The sequence below is a fragment of the Otolemur garnettii genome, unplaced genomic scaffold (assembly GCF_000181295.1).
Source record: "Otolemur garnettii isolate 467f Iridium unplaced genomic scaffold, OtoGar3 scaffold00017, whole genome shotgun sequence".
NCBI classification, from domain to species: domain Eukaryota; kingdom Metazoa; phylum Chordata; class Mammalia; order Primates; family Galagidae; genus Otolemur; species Otolemur garnettii.
In genome coordinates this window covers 3,424,375-3,445,688 of record NW_003852412.1, presented here as the reverse complement: position 1 = coordinate 3,445,688, position 21,314 = coordinate 3,424,375, and the positions used below count along the sequence as shown (strand labels likewise).

The 21,314-nt window shown below is 47.0% G+C and overlaps 1 protein-coding gene across 1 annotated transcript in view; it reads right to left on the bottom strand.

Moving 5' to 3' along the window:
• Positions 1-597: 597 nt before the first annotated feature.
• LOC100943844 (microtubule-associated serine/threonine-protein kinase 4) overlaps positions 598-21,314 on the bottom strand; it is a 162,145-nt gene continuing 141,428 nt past the window's right edge. The window contains exons 21-25 of the mRNA XM_023510918.1: positions 16,199-16,428; positions 15,360-15,482; positions 7,181-7,317; positions 5,098-5,279; positions 598-4,776 (exon numbers count right to left, since the gene is read on the bottom strand). Of these exons, the coding sequence (XP_023366686.1) occupies positions 812-4,776; positions 5,098-5,279; positions 7,181-7,317; positions 15,360-15,482; positions 16,199-16,428 (4,637 nt within the window). The 3' untranslated portion in view covers positions 598-811. The remainder of the gene's footprint in view (positions 4,777-5,097; positions 5,280-7,180; positions 7,318-15,359; positions 15,483-16,198; positions 16,429-21,314) is intronic.

The window sequence follows — 21,314 nt, the reverse complement described above, 5'->3', positions numbered from 1 at the left end:
GGCTCTGCCTCGGGTGAAGACCAGACACACACATCCACAGACAAGGACAACTGGCCTTTTAGACAGTTGGACCCAGGATCAAAATGTGAAATGAAAACGGCTGGCTCCATTTGTGCCGCCATTCCCAATGGAGGAGGATTCCAAATGCAGCCATGAGAGTAGTTCCTGCTTTTAGATCTGGAAACATAGGTAGCCAGATATAGTGCTATCAGAATCTCCTGTTAAAAATACACATAAAAACTCACAATCTACTGTAGTTAGGGCTTTCTTCCATCTTTCACTTCACTTAGAATGTTGTAGCTTATAAAAATGGAACCTTGAAATATTCTCTTAAATCTCAGACCAAAACCCGTGGGCGGATGTGTCTACCCACAGATAGGAGCGCATCTATACTTTCACACACACCCAGTTTTGGCCATTTTGCTTCACTATTACGTTATGATGAATGGTAAAGCAAAAATCTTGTTTAAAAAAAAAAAGCTGTAGTAAACGACGCAATCAGCAGCAAGGTCAAGACTCTACATCCCAAACCAGACACATTGCTATGTATTTACAGGAAAACCTTTTTTTCCTCAACAACCCTCAACTGTCAAGGTATTTTTTTGTACAAACACTATCTGGTAACAGTTTTACCGGTTACAACTGGGAAGGCATCTGGAAGAAGGTCCCCTCTTTCTGTCTCTCTCTCCTTCCTCAATGAGGCTCCAAGCTCTGCCTGGCAACATCCCCACACAGTGCTGGTTTCGAAAGGTCATCAAGACACAGTCACACATTCTGGCCGGTCACTACCGTCCCCCCAGGATCTGCCCCGTTAGGAGGCCTTTTTGTGAGGACTGCTACGCAAACTCTCTTTCCCCCGCCTCTGCCGTACCACAAAGTCCTTCTCAGAAGAAAGGGTGACCGGGCGGTCCGAGTTTGGGGCTGGGAAGGTCTTGGTCACTTCTCGGCCCGCGTTCTGTTTCCGGGCTGGGGGCGGCTGGGCGGGGGCAGGCTCCTTCCCTTTGGCTTCTCCTATGGAGGCACTTACTGAGAGCGCCCTGTCCCGGTGGCTGGCTCCGCCTGTCGCGACGGGGTCGGGGTGGTGTGACTCCAGAGTGGTGGTGGAAATCCGGAAGGATGGCAAAGAGTCGCTCTTTGTCATTTGGGTTCTGCCATCCCCCCCAGATGGACATTTCCTGTGGTCCCTGTTGCTGGAGGCTGGGAGGTCAACTGTGCCTCCACTGGCCGTAGCCAAAGAGGTGTCGCTGTTGGTTGTAAAGGCCTCCCGGACCGTGGGCCTGGCTTCAGGAAAGCTGGAGGAGTAGCTCAGAGACTTTTCCAGGAGGGCAGCCGAGCGTGGGGAACTTTGTCCCGTGGCCGAGGGCGACCGCTTCATGCTGCTGGGCTTGCCCGCCTCAGGCACCGGCTTCTGGGGACTGGGCCCTTTCCCCTTGGCCTCTGTGAAGCCCCTCCCTGCCCCCGTGGCCGTGGCCGTGGCCGGCCTCTCCACACCCGTCAGCCAGGTCTCCCCGGGTGCCAGGGCAGGGCTGGCCTCGAGCTTCGCGCCGTCTGCCGGAACGTAAAGTGCGTCTGTGCGTTTCTTCCCTTCGGGCTTCCTGTCGGTGGCAGTGGTGGAGGTGGCGGCGGCCTGCTGACCCGTCGTGCTTCTGTCTGTCTGTCTGCACGGAGGGAGGCAATCTTTCACAGTGGATGGTTGGGGGTGCTTTGGAGATAGGCTTTGCGTTTCACTGACAGGGGAGGGTTGCAGATCCCCTGGCTCACTAATCCCTGGGTGCCCTTGCCTCGGCAAATGCGCAGGCTTGTCCAGCATCTCTGGGGGATGCGCACCACTGGTGGGTTTCAGTGTGGTGGCTGCAGGACCCCCTTTGGTATGCGGTGGGACAGAGGGCCGACTTTCTCCTTGGGCAGTCGCATCACTGGCTTTGCTCTGAGAACCTGGGACGGCAGGGAAGACATCCAACCCCCCCTTACTGCTGCCCTTCCCCTCCCTGCTAGAGCTGGCCAGTGGCTGAGTGACAGGCTCCTTGTCCTTCGCAGACCCGATGCTTGGTTTCTGTAAGGAGAGGGACTTGTCTGGGTGCTTAGACTTGCCAGGGCCTGGGTCAGGGGCCGGCCGGAGCTTATGGCTACTGCTTTCACTGGGCAAAGCAGCAGGCTTTGGGGGATCCAGGGGGTCCCGCAAAGCAGCAGGCTTTGGGGGATCTGGGGGGGCCAGGGTGGGTTCTGCAGAGCTGGCCCTGGTCCCCAGCTCTCTGCTGGAAGCCTGGCTTGGGGCATTGCAGTGCTGCCAGGAGGCAAGGCTGGGCAGCTCCTTGGAGGTCAAGGTATGCTGAGGGCTACTGCCAGGGTGTCTTTGCAGAGGCTGCTCTTTCCTTTCAGGGTCCTTGGGACCATCTTTCTGCAAAGATGGGAAAGTGGAGAGCTTTTCACCCTTTCCACTCTCAATTCCAGGTGGCTGCAGAGACTGCCTGGCAGGAGGGGCATCAGACTTGGGTTCCGGGCCACTTCTCACCTTGCCTAGCTGTTTCTCACACAGACCCTCAGCTGACTGCAAAGAGGAATCCTCTCTGGCCAGCAGCTTTACCTCTTCCTGGCCATCCCTGTGACTGGTTTTCCCACAAGGCCCCCATGCTTTCTCTATGGCCTGGGTCTGCACGTAGAAATCTGGGTGGGCCCTTCCCACAGAGGGGAGATTTCTGGGGTTGTCACTGGCTTTAGAAGTTCCTGGCAGGCACGGCTCCACAGAGGAGTCTCTGCATACATCAGCCCGCGTAGCAGACCTCTCACTTCGGGCTATGGAAGGGCCCCTTTCAGAGGATTCTCTCGAGCCTGGCTTCTCCCTGAAGGAGGTACCTCCAGGTGGGAGTGGGCCACGTGGCCTGGCTGGGTCAGTGCCATGGAGGCCCTGCCCCGGGCAGGGGAGGAGCTGGGTGTCAGTGGTGTGGTCTTGGTGCTTGGGGGGGGCACTCTCTCTCCACTGGGGATTGTTTCCCATGACTGTCATTGTGCTTCTGGCAGCAGGATGGGAAACTTTCCTGTTCTGCTTTAGTTCTGAGTCAGGCAAGGGAGCTGCTGGTGAATTCTGGAGACCCCGACTAGGGGGCAGGAACCTAGGCTCAAGCAGATGGCATTTATTCATCTTTACGCAGACAGGAGAAGACTCTTTTGGATTGGCAGTTTCTCCCTTTTTCTTGCTGCTGCTGGGAAGAGCTGGTGGCACAGAGGGTCCCACATCACCACCTGGGCTGGGACTCTGTGCAGGCTCTGGTGAAGGCAGTTCTGTCTTAGAGGCCTGAGGTCCAGACAGGAGAGCAATGTCTAAAGTGCCCTCAATGGGCTTTAGGCACGATACAGACCTGCCTTCCAGCTTATACTCCGAGGGGCTTTTCCTCACAGGAGACTCAGGAGCAACCAAGCCGGGCTTCTCTGCTCCACTGTCCACCCGGCCAGCTAAGCCCTTGAGGGGAACAAAAGAGCCAGTGCTGATCTGAACTGCGTGGGAGCTGCTGATGAAGGCTCGGCTCTCGGAGGCTGTGGGGGGCTCCTGCTGCCCACCTGCGGGCCGGACTGAGTTCCCTGGCAGGCTTTCATGGGGACTAGCTGTCGTCTTGGGCTTCACCATGTGGCAGAGACTGTCATCTTTGTCTTCAAGGGACATTTTCCTCCGGCGGTAATCAATATTGGCCAGCTTGCTGTCTAACTTCTCATATCGGAGAAGTTCCTTGGTCTTCTCTGTGTTTTCCCCCTTCCCGGAGGGGGGCCTATCAATGGAGTGACAGAGACCGTCCTGGAGGGTCCCAGGAATGGAGACCTGTTTGAAGTCCCTGCCACCTTGGCTGTGCTCACCGTGTGCCAGGCCAGAGCCAGCCAAGGCCCCATCAGAGGCCACACCCTCAGTGGCACGGGCGCTGGCCTGCTTGTGAAGAGCGTCTTTCAGCAAACTGCCCAGAGACTGGCCTTCCTGCATGGCGGACTTGCTTTCAAAATGGTTTGACCTTTCTAAAGGCTTCGGATGGATTTTCTTGTCTCTCTCTTCTAGCTTAAAGATAGCAAGATTTTCCAAGTCACTCCCTAGCCCATGGGACTTCTGATGGGATTCCTGCTTCTCAGGGAAGCCGTCTGGCTTCTTCACCACCACCTTGGCCTTCAGCTTATCCCGGTCCAGCTCATCCACAGACTCCTGCCGGCCCAGCTTCCGGGAGACTGGGCGCTTCAGACAGCCTTGCTCCACGGGCCGGGCGCGGCTCAGGGGTGGCGCATCACTCGTGTTCTCCTCCAGGCTCTGCAGCGTCACCTCCCGCTGGGACTGGTCCCGCTGCACTTCCTCCTGAGTCACCTCTAGGCTGTGCTTGCGTGAGCACAGGTGCTTCTTGTCGCTGCTGTAGGAGGGCGACAGCTTCTCCTCTGACTGCACGCGCTTGAGCAGCGGGGACCGGGGCGGCTCTGCGCTCTTGGGCCTCACGATGTGTCTGGCGATGGTGGGTGGGGAGTGCATCTTGCTGGGAAAGGCTTGCGCGATCTTGGAATTGCCTAGAGAGTGTCCCAAAAGAGGGGACGGTGACCGCTGAGGAGAGGTAGGCTGTGGGGTCGGAGAGGGTGTCCGGGCCAATGGGGAGAGTGGGATGCTGCCAGCCGACTTACGCCTTCCTGAGCGGTACCTCTGTCCCCCGAGTTTGGGGGCTAGACCATGAAGGGTGCTGGGTCGGATGTGCCCCGATCCGGCTGGGGAATTGGGGGCACTAGAACTCGGGGAGCTGCTCTGGGAGGAATTAGTTCCTGTGGGTAGAAAACAGAAGGCTGTTAGCATCCACGGTCATTTCTACTTTTCCTTCTATACATAGCCCAGACTATGTCGGGTAAGGTCAGGTCAATGTTACAGGTCATATCGTCTCGGTCTCTAACCAGTGAAAATAAACACTTTTGGCTAAACCTCCCACACTGCAATTTAGCCCCAGACTTCTTGCCTTATTTTACAGGTCAGAATAGCTGTATCTTAGAACCATTCTATGAATCTCGTCTGTAGCATTTACATCCTCAGTCTGTAACCCTGCCTCTTCTGCACTCTCTGCCACGGTCCAGACTGGGAAAGTCACTCACCAGATGGGAAGTCGGGGGTGGAGCGGTAGCTTGGCGTGGGAGACCTGGGAGACAGGCTGTGAGTGGGTGAGCCAGGGAGGCTCTCTCCTGAGGACAGCGACCGGTTCAGGCAGGAGAAACTTCGGCTGGTGTGGAGTAACGGAGAAGGCTGCTTGGCTAGCTTTTTGAAAAGGGATCTCCTCCTAGAGTGAAAACAGGCAAAAATGGATGAGTGTCAACTGTCAGAACTGTTCCTGCCTCCCCACAATACCAGTGTATTCAGTTCAACGGCTCATGTCAGAGATAGTGAAACGTCTCTACAGACCCTGTTAAAGAGCAGGAAACCACTTTTGTATTAAAAACTTTTTTATGATGTGCAAAGGCACTTTTGAGAAGAGCTAGGGGGAAAAAAAGAGCTGGGAAAATAGGAAGAAGATACAATATATTAAAAATACATTCAAGTACACATCCCCAAATACACTGACACAATTTAATTAAGACACAATACGAAGTAAATCTCTGAGAGAGAACCCGTTATCCTGGGTACAGAATGCTTTAATGGTGGTACACCGGGCAGAGGCTTTATCAATGAAGGGCTGCTGGCTGTACTACTCCACTGGAGGCTCTTGAATATTCCTAATAACAACGTGTTTCAAACACGTGTTATGAACAACGTGTTTTATTCACATAGAAAAATTTGAGAAGCATAGAACCTCTGCAGGGCAGCAGCTACCACACAGCATTAGAGGCAAATGTGTTCAACCAGCACATCCTCAAGTGAAAGAGCACAGCTTCCGGGGCGGGGTGGGGGGGGAGGAGGTCCTCAGGGCATGTGGCCACCCAGAGTTCTTTACCCTCATATAAACCTTACCACCCCAGTGAGCTTCAACAGAACGTCTCACACTGTTCCCCCGCTGAAACAATTTGTTCTATCTGACTTAAAGCACAATTAAAATTAAGGGACAACAGAAAAGAAGGATCCCGGAACTTGTATGTGTTTAATTTAATCAAAGTAATAATTAGACTCTGGTTAAAAAGTCAAATAGTTCTATGAGCTTATAATGAAAAACAGAAACGCCCCTACCTTCTCTCCACTCTCCAGAGACACCACTTTCTACTCGTTTACCCATTTCTTCTCCCCTTTGTCTGCATGTTGCTAAATAATGTGTTTACCCTGCTTTTTAGTTTTTCAATTTTCAGTTTCTAGAATTTTAGAAATTATCTGTTGATTTCCTACCACGGAAGTCGAGAACTGAGCTCTTATACAGCCCCCCTCTGCCTTCTCACCAAATACACTCCCCCTTTTCTCTTCCTCCCAATACAGCTAAACCAAAATGTTTGGTTAGAAAAATGGCTATTGTTGTATTTTGTTGCAAGTATTATTCACAGATGGGCCATGCGAAACATAATTATTCTTCTTTTATTATGTAAGCTTGTTTTTCCAAAAGTTAATACAGCATTCTTTTTTTGTTTGTTTGCTTATTTTTCTGCATTTCTATTAACAAAAAAACCTCTTAATATGATGCAATTTGATCAGGTCAAAGTGGGTACAGGAGGAAGCATACTCAGAGCCTGGCAAGAAAGCAGACACTCTTGCAGGCGTCTGCATAGAGCACAAAAGGGTACTCGCCATGCCCCTCTGGGCTGCACACATGCAGAAGCTAGTTTATTCTAGGCTTATATGGAAACTTTAAAGATATAGTTATTTTAGAATATCTGGCATTTTTTTTTAAATGGTAACTGTCTTTAGATAATGTAAAAGGACATTTTAAATGTAGATGTAATGTTAAAAACTGCCTGAAAGTCCAGTTCCTCAAATCCAACTCAACTGAAATGAAGAAGCTTAAAAAATAGCAAAGGACTATTCCTAGCTTCCACATACAATAAGAAGCAATTTAAATCCTTCTACAATGTCATTATGTAAGTCCTCTGACTATGGAAATTAATGCTATTCTGACTATGAAGTTTAATGTACCATGCATGGGAACCTTTACATTTTTCAGAGAGAAATAGAGCTTTCTCGCAGGTAAGCAGTGAAGGAAGGAGTAACTTTTCTCCAACATGGGTGTATACCAAACTCACAAACACGAACAGCTTCACGAACCTTTCTAGACTTTCTTTCTTCTTAGATTTCTTGCTCCGCCTCACCATCCGGCTCTTATAGCTGTTTCTCCTGGCTGGTCCTGTTTTGATTGATGTGTTTTCAAATGGGGTAGTAGTGATTGACACCTTATTTCCACTCTGTGAAAAAAGATGAGGTGGTACTGAAGGGAAAGGCCACGATGAAGCAAGATCACAGAGAGGCAGGAGCTTCAAAGACAATAAAAACACACCTGAACATGCGCAGGAAAGGCCCCATGTCTAAGGAACCCTCCGTCAGTGAAGTCCTGACAGAAGACAAACTGGGTGGAAGTTTCTTTAAGAGGGTTGGCTCCAGGGTCCACAGATCTTAGTTCAAATCCAAGCTCTGTGACCTCAGCAGGCTGTTTACCCTCCCCTCTGCCTCCACTTTCTGTTCCAGCTAACGATATCATCCTACCTATCACACAGGGCTGGGGTGAGGATCAAACTAGAGAAAGTTTGCAAAGCCTTTTGCACTGAGTGTGACACATGGAAAGGGCTCTATAAATAACAGACATCTTCATCCATATGTATTAAGTATAAATGTGCCCAGCGGCTGTCTGCTCTTGGTTGATTTTTCTTTTTTCTCTTTTTCGTGTTTTTCTTTTGGCTTAGAAATTATGGAGTAGCAAAACTGAATGAGACATTTATTTTTTAAATTTTTTTTAAAGGTTCCATTTCCATGGCCATAAAAGCTGTCAGCTTGCAGAGCTGGAAAGTTTTTGCCAGCCAGTAGGAAACCTCTCTTTAACCAGGTCACGCAGTGGGGAGGTAATTCCTGGTGGGTCTCTATGTCCTTTCACTCAATGCTGGGACAGGGGCTTGCTGGGCAGGCCTCTGGGATGAAGCTGAGTGCAGAGTCAGCAGCTAAGTGGAGGGATGCCCAGCGCAAGTGGGCAGTCACTCCGGCATCAATTATCCCTTCTCGAATTTCGTAATAACCAGGGGAGAAACATGTCCTTTTCAAAGTCAGAGATGGCCCCGATTACTTTGAAAATATAAGAAGTAGAACAAGAAGGGTCTTTTAAAGGCCCTTGCCCAGAAGACATCCACCAGCCGAGCAGTACCGAGAGAAGGAGAGGAAAGTAGGGAAGGGGCAGGGGATGGGAAGGGGCAGGGGATGGGAAAGAACAGGCAATGACTGTGTTCATGATAACATCTACTTCCTTCCCACCAAACTGGGAAGTAATCCACACCATTATCAGAAATAGATAGTAAAGTATAAATGATAAAATAAAAATCATTGAGAAGTCTATCACGCAGCCATCACTCATACTATTTCAATGTATTTCCTGCTGGTCTTTTTTTCAGACATGTGTATATTTACATGCTTTCAGAAACAATTTTAATCTATGTTTATAGTTTTATGTCTTTTTTAGTTAAATCATAGCTGTGTACATTAATGCAATCATGGAGTACAGTGTGGTGTTTTCATATACAATGTGAAATATTTTCTTATGTTGTTTTTCATTTCACATTACACACTTTCGGGAAAATTTTCCATCATTAAATATTCTCTCAGAACACGACTTTTACTGGCTATCTGAAGATACTCCATCAGATGGGTGAATCAAAATCTGCAATTTCCTACCGCTATGCTTTCCGACTTTTCCACTGTCATAAGTGTTGATACTGTCTCTTATTTGTTTTGGTTACTTGCACTTCTTCAAGGAATGGTTTTTTCATGTCACACATCAGTTTAATATTGGAAAAGTCTTCGTATTTTACCATCGGGTTTAGAGTTATATGTCTAAGAACATAATTCCATATTTCATGTCATATTTGTAGAAAATGTCAAGGCAATAGGATTTTAACTTCAACAAGAGCACAAAGAGTAAGTTAGCCATTCTATATGCAAATGCCAAAATTTTAAAAATAAATCTTTACCTATTAGCCTTCTAGTTATTCTTTAAATGAAAATATCAGCTTACAGGCAAGGTCTACTGGTGAAGGTTTTCTGGAATGAGGCATTTTTTTCACAAATCGAGGCCATGTGCTGAAATTTTAGATTTTACTATGGTGAAGGAAAGAGGCATCACACATGGTTGGAGTGTACCTTTCCCTCAAGTTCTCTCCATCCTCGGCCATATTCGCAGAGTAGACACACACAGCCTACGGTCACTGGGGCTTAATCCAGCCCTGCTCCTTCCTAATACAATTCAGCATAACTTTTATATCTTTATCCATAAGAGATTAACAATGCCACCTGACATTTTAAAACCACATTTGGATCTTTAAACCGTTTTTCATATACAGGGTGGCCATGAAGTTCATGTGCAATTTAAAATAGTGTGCAATTTAAAACTGCACACAAACTTTACAGTCACCCTATATAGTTTCTCAATTTATTCCCCTTAACTAAGGTGTGAGGGTTGTTTGTTTCAGCCTGATGATTTGGAAGAGGTTGTTATATCCCTGCTGTACAGATAAAGGAAATAGATTCAGAGACCCTGAGATTCTTCTTTCCCAAAGCCACAGAGGAAGAGCCCAAGCCTGGTTCTCCTGCCCCTCATCCCCAATACATTTGGGCCCCCTCTGCTGCCTGGCACAGTGTGTGGCTGGTGCTTACTGAGCAATGAGCATTTCACTGACATGAGGCACTGTCAAAAACAAGTGAAGGAGGGTGGCCCCTGTGGCTCAAAGGAGTAGGGTGCTGGCCCCATATGCCGGAGGTGGCAGGTTCAAATCCAGCCCCGGCCAAAAACTGCAAAAAATAAAAAAAGAAGGCGATAGAAACACGCCACAAAACTGGATAAGACAAATGTACCCCCTCAACACCCACCATCAGGAAAGAGTGACAACCAGGGCTTGCTACATGACAGGACGCCACTGGGCTTGTACACACACGTGTTCATTCCCTTACAGAAACCAGACCAGTTTGCTCTTTCTTGTTTTTACATGTAGTTGTTCCAGAGGACAACTCATTGGACTTAACAGACACCAAAGCCAATTTCTCCAAGGGCAAATACAGAAACAAGGATGTTATGCTGGAAACATTAATGGTTGTAAAAATGGTAAAGGATTGGAAAAATATCAGCTGAGATTTGAGAAGTCTGCCACCTGGTGGATCCACTCCGCCACTCCACTCAAAGGGGCTTCCCGGGTTGGTTTATCGAAAATTTACTTCTCTTGATTACCTCTTATGGGCCAAATTCTGAGGCACTTGTTTAAAAAATAACAACAAAAATAAAGTCAGCAGACCGTTAAATGTTCAATTAGTTCACTTTTAAGCTATTTTTGTAATGAGTGCACAGCTGGAAGAAAGTTCTTTGAAAGGGGCTGAAATGAATGCAGCAGCATAAGTCTGGCCGTGTTAGCTATCCCTTGGCCCTGAGTACCTGCCTGCAATTGCTTTTACATTCCTTTCTCTGCAAACTCCAGATGGAGGATGGGCTCTCCCTGTCCCCCTGTGTCCGCACCCTGACCCACCCTTCACTACCCAGTCCCAGCCATCTCACACACTTCAGGCTTAACCCAGGCTCTAGCCCACTGGTTCACCTATGTATTTCACATGTCTTGAGGTCTCCTGCCCCTGGGTTTACACATCTCTTCACTGTGTCTAGATACTCCTGCACCCCCTTTCCATATACTAAATCTCCAGCCATCTCTCAAAGCCCTCTCTGCACTGACAACCCTGGATTTTTTACACCATTCCTGTCCACTCTGGAGAAGAGCCATCCCTCCTCAGAATTTCTGCTGTGTTTATGGTCTGTTCCTTATGTTCCACACGTTGATTACAGGCTGGCATTGCCACTGTTTCCCCCTCGTGGACATTATAAGCAACTGGCAAACAGAGACTTCATGGGCAGAGTAGCAGGAGAGAAACACAGGCTCCAGAGCCGCACTGCCCCTCCCCAGCACGCACACTTTGGTTGCTCTAACTTCTCTTTATATCTGTGAAATGAGAAGCACCTACCTTCCTGGAACGCACTTAAAACAGAGCTTGGTAGGTCCCAAGGGTTCTATTTCCATTAGCTATTTTTATGTGTCATTTTTGTGTCACCTTTGTAGTACTTCCCACAAGGCTCTGCACATTCAAGGGGCTCAGTAAATAGGTGAGGATGGCAATGACGCTATTCGATGGTCCCCATTTTAGGATCTAGAGGGTCCCAGAGTTCATGGAAAATTCTTTCATAAAACAGGGACTGGTGGAATTTTACGGCTTCTTTTATGTTTTGGGGGTTTAAACTAATACCACTCTAAAACAGTGACCTGGTTGAGTGGAAAGTTTCTTGGATCACAGAAGTTAGCCTGGCAGTTACCATGGGAACAGGGAGCAGTGTTGGGTCAACATGGTCTCTACTCAACACTCCACTGGGCAAAGAATGACTTAAGTCTACATACAAAGTTCTCTTAGATCAGGCGTCCTCAAACTATGGCCCATGGACCACATGCAGCCCGCCTAAGACATTTATCTGGCCTGCTGGGTGTATTTGCCGCCACTGCCTGTCCTGCTTAGCAGCCGACTCGTCCCGGGGCCCGCAGTCTGGCCCTCCAATGGTCTGAGGGACAGTGAACTGGCCCCCTGTTTAAAAAGTTTGAGGATCCCTGTCTTAGATTGTCAAATGGCAGTGGCTAACTCCCTGTGGCAGGCAGAAAAGCTTGGGGTGCAGAGCTGGATAACCATGACATCCTGTAATCCCACACACCCAGGATGCCAAGTGACAAGTTTCCCTGTGTGTAGAAGGTAGAGCTTCCCTTTGAATTTGTGAGAGCAAATAAGACCAAACATGAAACATGAAAAGTGCTTCCTATGTCCATCCTCCCAAAGATAAATATTGTGCATGTGCTCCTGCAGTTCTAAACATGCACACACAGCCCTCTGCCATAGCCTCTCCACCTTTCTCTGAAGGTGCCGTGAGATTCTGTAAAGTACTTGGCAAGCAAAAATCACTGTGTAAACAGCATCCAAGAACACTGGCACACAGCCACCGTGCTGCTGTGAAACCAGTGCCGGCACACAGGGGCCCAGCACTGATACCCGCCACTTGACACCCTTCATCCGAGAATCGTTGGCTGAATTTGGAAGAAAGCTGCATGATTACACAGTTCACTGGGAAGATAATTAAATCCCTGTCTCCTCTTTGTTTCATTACACTCTAGTTGCTCCTCTTGAGAGCTTCTTTTATGAACCACGGGCAGGATCCTCCGTCTGGATCTGTGACAGAGCACCCCGCAGCTCCCGAGGGTGCGATAGGGCTCACTCCACTGTCCTCAGCGACGCATGGGGACTGTTCCCAGGCTTTAGGTTGTGGGAGGGGCTCCATAACCACATCAGGGCAAAATGTTATCAATGGGATCATTTGAGTCTGCTAAGAGACCTTCCCAGAGAGCTTTAGGGGAAATGCACATTCAAATTTCATAGTTTAAAGGAGAAGGAAAGTTTTAAAATCCAGAATCATATTAAAATACTTTACAGAATAAATTATGACACTGACTAATTATGTCTCAGCAAAATAAACAAATCCATATTTCCCAATATATATATATTTCAGTCTATTACTTTTTATTCTGTTGTTATGGAGAGAGATGAGATGACCGAAAGATATGCCCTGGCAGGAGAGATTCTGCATATAACACAACATTGTTACGAGGAATACAGAAGACAAAACGTACATTATCATTTGAAATCCCTTTAACCTTTCTTTTAGTCACAGATGCCAAGATTTGGAAATCTCTAGTAGAATGAATGACAACCAGGAGAAGTGACCCACACCACACAGACTTGTCCTCTAACATAAAAGGTCAAGGGGAACGACTAGAAAGCTCCAGGAGCACTTTAGAGGTAACGAGCAGCCCTGTCGGCCACCTCTGCAGTCCTATGAACTAAAGGCTCATATTGGACAGAGGAGACAAAGGGAGAATCAGACTTCCCTGGGCCTTTCTACAGAGGGGCGGCTTGGAGCCCGCCATGGGGCACTGCGGACCACAGGATTCAGTGTTGTGAGAGAAGCAGCTGGTCACACTCACGAATCCCTTTGTCTCTCCTGACTTTTGTCTCTGGGAATCTGAGGTCATCTCAGGTGACTTTCACAGTGCAGGAAGCTCACAGTCAGCAATCCTGCTCTGCCTCCCACTTCTTGGACATTTTGCTCCATCTCAGTTGGACAAACAATATTATCAGAGACAGATGCTGAATGGAATTAAAAACGTCATATCTTAGGCACTTATGTGCCAGAAGTGCTATCTGTTTCTCCTTAGTGGGCCATACAGCAAAAGTATAGCTTAACTCCAGTCATTTTAAGGCATCTGCCTTGAAACTGAAGGCACGTGGACCAGGACACGAATCAGGACACAGCTAAGTAGCCACGTGGTGCCTGAGTCCTCCCAGACTAACTCCTAGACTGCAAAAGGAGAAACCCACAGTCCGCCTTAATTCTACAGCCTTATTGAGCTCCCAACCCCCATGGGGCCTGAGCTTAAGACTAAATTCTCATTAATGCCGTGTGCCATTAAATTAATCAACAGCAATAACTCTACCGACTCCTTCACACCTGACATTTTGATAGACGTGCTGTTTACTACTCCTGGGATGTAGCTCAGACCTCAGATCTCTTCAAGAATATATTCACGTGGGCTGGGAGAACAGCAGAGAGCAGAGGAGAAAAGTCATTATACCCTCTTGCTTTTGAAAGACGTGCACCCTACCTCCCTATTGTCTCCTCCAAATTCCTCATTTTCTTCTAAGTTCCAGCAGCGTCTCTCTTCCCTGTGATGCCTCTCCCCACTCTCTGGATCATCTCTCCAGAACCATGACATTCCTCCCTTTGCTACAGCCAGAATAATTAAGCCGTGCTGTTTTTGCTACATACATATCTCATACTTTGAAGGCACAGACCATATCTTAATTGCCATGTTACCGATGTCTACCAGCCTCAGGACGAGTGCTGTAGAAACATCTGAACAACTATTTAGGAGATACGTATATGTTTAGGCTTACAGGTCTTTGTGCTTTGCCTCCCTAATTAGACTGTGGGTCCTGCCAGCCGCACATCTCTCTGGCTGGCAGCCCCCTTCAAGAATCTGAAAACTGCTCAAGAAGCAAAAGGCCTGTTGATTATAAAATAATCCTACAGTTAGGAACTGTATTTCTCATTGCAGATAAATTAGCCTTCTTTTTCTCAGAAATTTTTAAGTCAAATACATAATTTTTTTTTTTTTTTTTTTTTTGAGACGGAGCCTCAAGCTATCCGCCTGGGTAGAGTGCCATGGCATCACGCTCACAGCAACCTCCAACTCCTGGGCTCAAGCGAGTCTCCTGCCTCAGCCTCCCAAGTAGCTGGGACCACAGGCGCCCGCCACAACGCCTGGCCATTTTTTGGTTGCAGCCATCATTGTTGTTTGGCGGGCCCGGGCTGGGTATTCGAACCCGCCACCTTAGGTGTATGTGGCTGGCGCCTTAGCGGCTTGAACCACAGGCGCCGAGCCAAATACATAAATTTATCTTTATTTGTTTTAACCAGATTCATATTTGGAGGTATAATTTTATATTCTGGAGCCAGTAGGTGGCAAAGCAAATAACCCAACAGAACTGGCTGAGAGGATCAGTGCACTCGTGCTCTCTCCCACTTACAGGCAGGTGGCCTTCCTCCATGGATTCCATCTGGCTTACATTTTACATAGAAATGAATCCTCATTCATGTTGATTTGAAAAGAGGGAGGGAAGCCTCATACTTGCTAGGATCCCTCCTCCTGCCATTGCTTCTTTTTATAATTGACAGTCCAACCTGTGTATCTTCACAATTCTGTCTTTTAAAGGAACTCCAACTCTCAGGCTAACCTCACAGTTTAATACTGTTTTGTTTTCTATTATTCTAGAAAGTTCCTATTGAAAGTTCCTAAACAAAATCCCCTTGAAGTAGGTAATTCTCAAACAGATTTTACTATGTGAGGTATATAAAGAAAGAGAATTCTTACTATTTATGGTTGAGAATGAGAAGCTAAATTAAATTAGGGGACAGGTGTGCAGATATAAGGTTATTATTTCATAATATAAAATCAGAATTCATAAAATCTTTGTCTTTATATTAAACCTCAGACTACTAAATGCTTGCTCAATAATGACACAGACTATGGATGTACCACTGAGCCACCAATCTCCTGGTACTAGTTCCTTTGGGCTACCTGCCTCCGCTTGGGCCCCAACATAAAGAACGCGATACCTTTAGCAGGAGCTCTATAACTTCCGTGTGGACTAGTCCGTGCACTGGCTCGCCATTGATGTGTGTGATCAGATCCCCAGCCTTCAGTCCCGCCTGGCACGCTGGACTTCCTTCTTCTACGTTCTAAAGTCCAAGGGCAGAGAATATGTTTGTGAGTGAACACGTGACAACCCTAACACGTACAGTTTCTTCTGGCAGAAAATTCTAAATTAACGCGCAAATGGTTCTGACCTCCTGACAGAAAATCAAAAAGGCATGGTTATTATTCCTATTCTGTCATTGTTCCCAAATAAGACAATTCATATGGTTTCTTGAAAAATGGCAAGTGAATTAAGAAGGTAATTTTTTTTTTTTTTGAGACAGAGTCTTACTATGTCACCCTCAGTAGCGTGCCAAGGAGTCACAGCTCACAGCAAACTCAAACTCTTGGGCTTAAGTGATTCTCTCGCCTCAGGCTCCCAAGTAGTCAGGGCTACAGGCACCTGCCACAACGCCCGGCTAAAGGAGGTAATTTTTTAAAAGACCAGGGTGGAAGAAAAAGACAGACAGAATGAAAGAAGGATGGAAACACTGTCTCTGACTACGTCTACCAGCTTAGCATGTAAGAGTAGATAATCAAATAGGAGAACGGGACAGAATTAAGAGGAATGATTAGTTTTTGCCAATTTCAATTCCATCACATAGACAAAGAGGAAGAGCTCTAAAAGGAAAATAAAACATGTCCCAACTGCCATCTTAAAAGGAAATACATTTGCTATTAACTATGCCTCCGCCAACTTCTCTACTCTCCAGGTTGGCTAAAAATGCAAACCAGCAAGTTTGAGAGACTGTTGTCTCACCCAGACGATATGGTGCACGGTATAGATGTCACTGTCTCCCACATACACCCGGATGGCTCGGATGGTGAAGCCATAGTTCTTCCCCGAACTGTGGATCACAACAGGCTGATGTGGACTGGCAGAAGCTCCTGAAGAGTCTCGGCTGGGAGAGGAATCTCGTGAAGAAGAAGGGTCTGAGGACAGGGAGTGGGGAGACATAGGACTTCCCAGTGGGGAAACAGCAAACATATCTGCGAACAAAGAAGCCAGTCATCAGAGCCGGTGCTGGTCACGCACATCCACTCCAGCCGGGACTGCGAGCACGGTCACAAAACAAACCCGTTCATTTCCAATAGCAAAATAAAGAGGCGATAAGCATGGATTTTGAAGGAGACGCCTGTTGAGGAAACTTCAAAAGTGCTTCTATTTTAACTAATTTTTCAGTGAATACCCTAAAGTTATAATTTCTTAATTCTCTACACTAATTAAAAGACACAGATAAGCAACTTTCTGGCTGTGATATTTTAATATATTTGATTTTAATTAAAGAAATAAATCATAGATGCATGTATTTCAAGAACATCCTAACACAGAGAAGACTTTCCGGGCTACAGAGAAAGACACCACAGCTCCAAGTCTTGCACTAAACAACTTTACCATGGTCCTTTTCAACACACACGCCCAGGAAAGCAATTTACTAATTTATCAGTTGCTTTCTACAATGCTAGTGACTGATTAAAGAATTCTAATCCAGAAAACACGACGTGGTAACTTCTCTATAAAATAACAACTCACTACTAGGGTTACCACTGATTCTCTTCATAGGTTACCCATAATTCTGGTAAGGTTTCTGGGCTCTCGTCAGACACTGAATTGGCTGACACCTTGATCTCGTACTTCCCAGCCTCCAGAAGTATGAACAATACATTCTGTTGTGTCTGTATTACCCACCAGGGGAAATGAACTAAGACACAAATATACTTTTAATTGATAGTTCATATCACTGTTCCATCTATTTGAATCTAAACAGATGTTGAGTGGTGACGTGAAATCATCTGTATGTGTACATACGGGTGTATGTTTCTGAGAAAAGGTGGAATGATCCATAAAGGATGCTGAGGTTTAAGTGTGGGCTTAGTTGGAGCCAGACCGCAAAGCACTAGTGCTACTGAAGGCTCACGTGGGTGTGGCAAGTCCCCGTGTGGTCACAGTGGGCCACTGTGTTCCAATTTTTACGCTTGTCTGAAGAAGAGCAAAGCTAAATGCACCACTACTGACGCTGCCTTACTCCTGACTTCACGTGGCATCTTGCTTCTACTTTGCTGGCTCCCTCCCTATAATCAAAGGCCAGGGACCTTCAAAACATGCACATGGACACACACTGCTAAAAAGCCAAGCTCCTAATTTCTTACCTCTTGATACATTCCTTTAGCGTCCCACATTCAATAATTTCCCTATTTTACCAAAGTATGGGCTTTCATGCCAGGTTTTGAAAGTACACTGGACTGCACCAAACTTACCTCCCCTTTGGTGCAGCTGTCCTGGGACCACCATGTGGGGTTATGAAGAGTCAGTCAGACTAGGGAGAAAGGTGTTTGTCCCCTGGTGCTAAGTGGGACATCTCCCAGAAACTGAATCTGTTGGAGTGGGCACTACTCCCCAAAGAGCATTTGTTTATATCAAATTTCTTTCTGCACAAATACGCAATTGTAAAGATATAAACAATCCCTTTAATTCACTTCCCATTTCCACTGTCCTGCTGTCATTTCAGTGGCATCACGATCATCGGGGTACGTATTTCATCTCTGCCAGTGGATTTACTACAGACGTAGTGACCAGTAGAGGCAAAGCCAGGGTGTGAGAAAATGCGGACATTCAACATAACCCTCCTTAAGACCAGAGTTCCAAAAAGGGACAGAAACTGATGTGACTACCAGTAGGAGGAAGCACAGCTCAACCGACAGGATTAAGACAACTTGTACTTTCAATGCTGTGACTCTCTGTGACTCTAGTGATGGAAAAGCTTCAGTTCTCTGTGTCTGCTTCCTCATTAATTAGATGAGAAAAACTATACTTAGCTTTCCAGCACCCAGGCTGTAAACAGCTCTGCAAAGTGTGTAAATGATACACAGTCTAGAGAAAGAAAAATTACTCATGGGAGGGAAATTTATCATTCATCTTGGAGGGAGAAAAGTAAAAGAAAGAAAATAAAAGAAAGACGCCTTCACGGGAAGGAAGCCTCTCTCGTTTCCTGATGCAGAGAGAGAGATGAAATAGGCCCCGATGCAGACCTGCGCTGGGCGCCACCCGCTCCTGCTTCAAGCGATCTTGCATCCCAATCAGCATTCCACACTGGGGAGGGGGCATGCACAAATCACACAATTTCATGCGAGCAGGTGTCTCTCTACCTCCGGGGATCACGAGGGACAGAGCACTGGCAGAAAGGGACTTTGTGACTTTCCCCGAGAGTTTCTTTTTCTCTGTGCTTTCTAATCGCTGCCGAGCCATGTGAGAAGCAGGTTCACTGGGTGGCTTTGAGGGATTATCTGCACTGTCCACACACTCGTTCCGTCCATTTATCTGATCCAAGTGCTCTGAAAAACTGCCAACTGTATAAAGAAGAAGGGATAAACACATTCAGGGAAATTTAGGATAGGCAAGTGGGGGGGGGGGGTGAGCAAGAGAAGGAAGAACCAGTGCTGGAAACACACTCCCGCGGGGCTGGTAAGGTCATCCGTGTCAGGAGAGCATCGAACACACACGACTGGTTGGAGAAAGGTGACGCGGAGGAGGGAGAGACAGAGGAGGTGACTGTTCAGGCTTCCTTCTATCTGTACACAAATTTAATTCTGAACCAATGACTCTGTTTAACTAGTGGAATAAATTACTTTCTATAATCTATATTTCAGAGCCCTGGTAGAGCTAGCTCTTCCTCATCTGCCCCCCTCAACCATGAAAGGTCAGGCTATGACCCACACATTACCTTACAAGCACCATGACCACCGCTTCACAGTACAGTTAGCCGAGGATACTGTGGATCATCACTATCAATGCTGTTAATAATAATTCTGTCACATGGGCAGCATTTAATCACGCTATGTAGGCTCAGGTCTTTGTCATCTCTTACCATCTTCCTAGGACGCACCTCATAGGAGGATCAGGTATGTAACTCACAGAAAGGGCCTAACAGGCCTCCTTCTGTTCTGAGCTCCTCGTCAATTTCAAGGGCCAAGACAATGACAAAGACTGTTACTCACATTACCCAGAAGCCCACTTCATCTTCCTGCCTTTAATCTAGACAGCATATCATTCACTGATCCTCCCTGAAGTTACCTTCCATCCCCTCTAAGCCACATCTTCTTTACTTTAAATCTTATTAATCTTTAATGTAAACTGGGGTTATTTTTTTCAAGTTCAAAAATCAGGAATCCCCTCACCAGTGGAGCATGAGAGAGTATAAGCATGGAGGAGAATGAAGAATACGAAAATCTCGGGTTTGGTCTGGTGACTGCAGAGGCTGAGTACAGAAAGAGCTCAGGTAGGAGGACATGCCGAGTCCCCAGGGAACAGCTGAGCGGCCACCAGTGTGCTTTCTCCTAGTCTTTCTCTCCTGAGTTACTGGTTTTCTTTTTCTTTTTCTGAGACACAGTCTTACTCTGTTGCTCTGGCTGTGTCAGCCTAGCTTACCTCAACCTCAAATTCTAAGGCCTAAGTGATCCTTCTGCCTCAGTCTCCCCAGTAACTGGGACTACAGAGGCCTGCCACTATGCCCAGCTGATTTTTCTATTTTTAGTAGAGAAAGGGTCTCCCTCTTGCTCAGGCAGGACTTGAACTCCTTAGCTCAAAGCATCCTTCTGTCTTGGCCTCCCAGAATGCTAGAATTACAGGCATGAGCCACCATGCCAGGCCTTCTTTTTTTTTGAAAGTAAAGACAAATTTGTCCATCCAGAAGAGGCAATGCTCATCTCATTTTTACTTCTACATGCTATAAGCCTCCTGTGTTGAGAATCATCAACTCTACTGTCACCTTAAGACATCTATGCAGAGTATTTGACACGATTATAAATGATCCTTTGAGGGATCAGTCAGCACGTTTTAAAGTGCTGATCATACAACTGTCTTTGCCTAGGCAAGAGTTAGGCTGAATTAGACTCAGCTGACATTTCTGTCTTTTCTGTCTTGGGGCCATATATGTATACACTGCTCAACTGTACAGTCATAGTTTGGCCCAGACCTTACAGCTGTGGTCTGAGCTAAGAAGGCCTGGCACACAGCACACCTAGTGGCCATCTCCACGCTGTATGTATGGGAAAAGACCCAAGGACTTACTGGCAAAACCTCACTGACCAACAGAGAAAGATAATCCTGGGGTGGTGCCTGTGGCTCAATGGGTAGGGCGCCCGCCCCATATACTGAGGGTGGTAGGTTTGAACCCAGCCCCGGCCAAACTACAACAAAAAAGGTAATCCTAAGGCAAATACCAGCTAGCTTTTTATTCTTACAAGCTAAACTCATTCTCCCTTACAGAACACATATTCCATTTTCTTAAAGAAATCAATTGCTGAAGGTCTTGATAAAAACGACTTCATCCTAAAGACTCTCATCTCGCAAGACTTCAGCTTACCTGTGGGTTAGCAACACAATTCCCTCATCTTTCTAATTTGGTTTGGATGACAAGGAAAAGATGAAAAAATCTGTTCATGATGAGTAACTGCAAGTGAGCTCTCCATCCAAGGCTCCCACACTTTTACTTTTCACGGATTTGAATACAATATAATCACAAAGAAAGAGAAACAGGAATAAAGTCCGACTCCCCTTGATGCCAGCATGAAGATGTGTGATCCTCTCTCTGCTCACCCTTCCCTCCTGCCCTCACCATCTCACTCTGCAGTGCTGTACACAGTCCTGTACCTGCCATCTCACTCTGCAGTGCTGCACACAGTCCTGTCCCTGCCATCTCACTCTGCAGTGTTGCACACAGTCCTGCCCCTGCCATCTCACTCTGCAGTGCTGCACACAGTCCTGCCCCTGCCATCTCACTCTGCAGTGCTGCACACAGTCCTGCCCCCACCGTCTCACTCTGCAGTGCTGCACACAGTCCTGCCCTGCTCTCAGTGTGCAGTGCTACCCACAATCC